This window comes from Fusarium mangiferae (genome assembly GCF_900044065.1).
Source record: "Fusarium mangiferae strain MRC7560 genome assembly, contig: FMAN_scaffold026, whole genome shotgun sequence".
Classification (NCBI taxonomy): domain Eukaryota; kingdom Fungi; phylum Ascomycota; class Sordariomycetes; order Hypocreales; family Nectriaceae; genus Fusarium; species Fusarium mangiferae.
The window spans coordinates 135,015-138,361 of record NW_024573946.1 but is presented as its reverse complement, the minus strand read 5'-3'; the positions used below and the strand labels follow the sequence as shown (position 1 = coordinate 138,361).

Sequence of the window (3,347 nt, the reverse complement as noted above, 5' to 3'; positions counted from 1 at the left end):
TCACTACATGATTTGCGTCAGCGAGGATTCTTCTATCCCAGAAGAGGGACATACTGTTCATCTAGAGTGCTTGGAAAAATCCCATAGCGCCTCTACGATGCCCGATGACCGGAAGAAGAAAGGGCCTTACTGCCCTACATGCAGGCGCAAATGCAGAGATTTTTTCCCTGTTTGTCGAGTGAGATCTGTCGATGAGGTGGATATCGACAGAGTCGGAGAGCCAGCCGACGATTGTCATCGCAACTCCCCAAGGGATACAGGATACGACAATTGGGAGAACCTGAACCTTTCATGCTTCCTGGACAGCCACCTCGTGGCCCCGGATCTAGAAGAGACTTTCGTGGAAATGGTGGACATTTCGGATGTGGAACTGAAGATGGCTGGAGCAAGTTGGAAACTTGAGGTTGAGGTGCAGTGGAAAGTCCGGAGATCTTTCAATGGTGGCAGTATGGAAATCAATTGCCGTACTTGGGAGAGCCATAACTGCTTAGAAAACGAGCCTCGCCACAGACGCCAGGCCCTAAGACTGTTGAACAAGGGGTGCSAGGCTTGGCAGTCATATTTGAGAACTTAGAGGCATATATTCAACACAGGCATATGAGACGACCAAGTCGCCCTGGCTCCAGATAAAACTTTAAATAGCTGAGCTAAGACCTTTAACATCTCCAATCAGTAGAAACCTTGAATATCATCAAGATAGTCCTCATCGCGTCCAGTACACCAGAACTCTTCTTCTTCAATACCGCGGTCGACGCCGAATATACTACCATTAGTTCTCAGTCTCTTCTGGACAGTCTCCTCCTTGCCTTCTAACTTTCGTTTCATGCCTATCATGCAACTGCCGTTGTCATCTCTTTCAGCTGGCGTATTTGACACGCCAATCAAGACTGCCCCGCCGATACGACACCCAATATGCTTAGCCCTCACATGAGATATCCAGTCATCCTTACCGTCAATGGTTTCATGGAGAGAATGATGGAGGCATGCAGGACACTGGAATTTAGCCGCGAATTTACTGCCATGCGCTTTGTTGAGGTGGATACTGAATCCTGCAATTGTGAGAGTCTTGTTGCACAGTAAACATAGAGCCGGTCTTTTTGCTTGGATAGGCGAGTTTTTGGCGCCGTGGTATCTCTCGGTGTGACTGCTCCAGGCTGGGAAGCCAGCAGGAACACTTTTCTCTTGGCCTTGGTGTTTACACTCGAGGCAATGAATAGGGCTCTCGAGGTCGTTCAAATGGACATTCTGAACATGCGCCGAAAGACTATTTCTAGATGAAAAGTCCTTGAAGCAAAGAAGGCATATGGAGCGGTCCTGGTCTGATTTAGCCTCCGTATCGGTAGATTCGCCGTCGGTAGTGTCGTTATCAGCGATGTCGTTATCAGCGATGTAGTTATCAGCAGTGTCGTTGTCAGGAGTGTCGTTATTGTTTGGAGCCTGTCGTAGATATCTAACAATTTTGCTGGCAATAGTATAATTGCTATCTTCCGCAATGAAGTAAGGCGCCAGCTGTTCAGCAGCCTTACTACTTGACTGATTTTGTCTGAAGCGTGGGGAAACCATCGTAGTTTGATGTAAATGTGACGTTGACTGTCCAAGGCTGCGAAGCTGGTCAGCCTTTTCGAAGTACTCTTTTCGTCTCTGTTCGAGCAATTTCCTCTCGAGGACATTTTTCACGTGCTGAATCCTTCCCAATAAAGCCTTTGATTCAGTGCTGCTGCAAGGAAGAGACAGTCGCTGTTGGCGCCATTCCTTGATATCCCTCCGGTTCTCGAAGGACTGGTACTCTTCCTCTGTAATATACACCGGTGCCGATTGGTCCCGTTTTGTAAATGTCTGGTGAAGGAATGAGACTGTTGCCTCATTCTTTCCCGAAACTTCGCCGTATGCTATACCCATGAGGTCATCCCGCATGTCTGCCGGGAGGTAACTTTTGCGGAACACGGCATCTGTATTGCCAAAAACATAACCTCGGAGAGCTGATGTCAAAACACCATCCAAGCGATTCCCGGCACCAACACGAACTGAGTACGGCCTTGGGTTTTCACGGAGCCCACCCACCAGGAGTACACGATGCCACAATTTCCAGTACAAATTGTAACCGAGCTTAAAAACAGGTTCATCTTTAATATCATCCTTCCATGATAGAGGCACATAGTCGACCTCACTATCAGGCTTGGGAAACAAGATGTCCTCTGGAGTAGTAAATTTGGTCGAGAATGCGTTCCTGAAGAACGCCATAGCGACAATATGAGTCAAGAGACAAACAGGCTTGAATGGAACGAGAGTAATACCAAATGTAAAGCTAATGAAAATTTCAGTAGGCGTTCTAACCAGTCTTTTGTGATCCATCATACCTGGACGTCTGGTCTCTCTCAATTGCATCCGTCTTCCTTTTGACATGGTGTATACGGACGGTGGCAACACATCGCGCCTTTTGAGGGTTTTGGGGATCCCTAAGCCAACCGAGTTCGATATCGCGGTACGTCAGTTTCTTCAGACTTTCATATCGCCACCCACCAATTCCTCCCATTATCAACATGGCAGAGAATGATAGTCTCTGGTTAGGCTGACAGGTTATATAACTGGCTCGCTGCCAGACGGTTCTGAGGACCATCAGCAGGTCTTGTAAAGTCATCTCTTTCTTATCAAACAACTGGGTACGGCTGAGGTTGTGTATTATGGCTAGTCCCGGGATGAGCTAAATGACAGAGATTTTAGTAAGTCAGAAGCAACAAATCGGCATTGAGGAGGTCTTACTTTGCCAACGTCCGCCGCTGGCCCATGCCCACGACCACCAGCATCAGTACGATATTTAAGCATGTAGAGTTGTTTATGAGCTGGAAATTGCTGACGGATATTTGCCAGGATCTTTTCATCAGCCACATGAACCAATGCACACCAAACATCCTGTATAGTCCCGGCGCTCTTCACAGTTCTTTCCTCTTCATATTCTTCTGGGCCGAGACAAGGCACAAGCTTTGTCGATGTGACGATATAGTACTCAAGGAAGCCACGGAATTCTTGAATGGATTCCGTGGATCCCTCGCAAAACTCTTTCCAAATCTTGTCACTGTCGAGATCTGAGGACTTGATATATCTATTCTGAGTGTGAGACCAAGTCTTTGAGTGTGCCTTTGGGGAACTTACTCTACCCAATCATCCCAAACCCTGCGACGCAAACTTTTGACTTTATTCGATACGATCTCCGTCAAATATAAGGTTGTATTGAGGTTTTTATTTCGAATTTCTTGAATAATATCCTTGTTGACTTGGTGGATTCGAGACTTGCTCTTTCCAGATGGTTTGTGGATGCTATGGCTTGGTTGGGCTGAGGGTTGAGACAT

At 47.0% G+C, this 3,347-nt stretch overlaps 1 protein-coding gene across 1 annotated transcript; it reads right to left on the bottom strand.

The window, feature by feature from the left end:
• Positions 1-669: 669 nt before the first annotated feature.
• FMAN_16010 (uncharacterized protein) lies at positions 670-3,347 on the bottom strand (the record flags this gene model as incomplete). The annotated part of the gene is made up of 4 exons (XM_041825999.1): positions 670-2,305; positions 2,358-2,701; positions 2,761-3,100; positions 3,151-3,347. 4 exons carry the CDS (start codon positions 3,345-3,347, stop codon positions 670-672), a joined length of 2,517 nt encoding a protein of 838 aa, XP_041691324.1.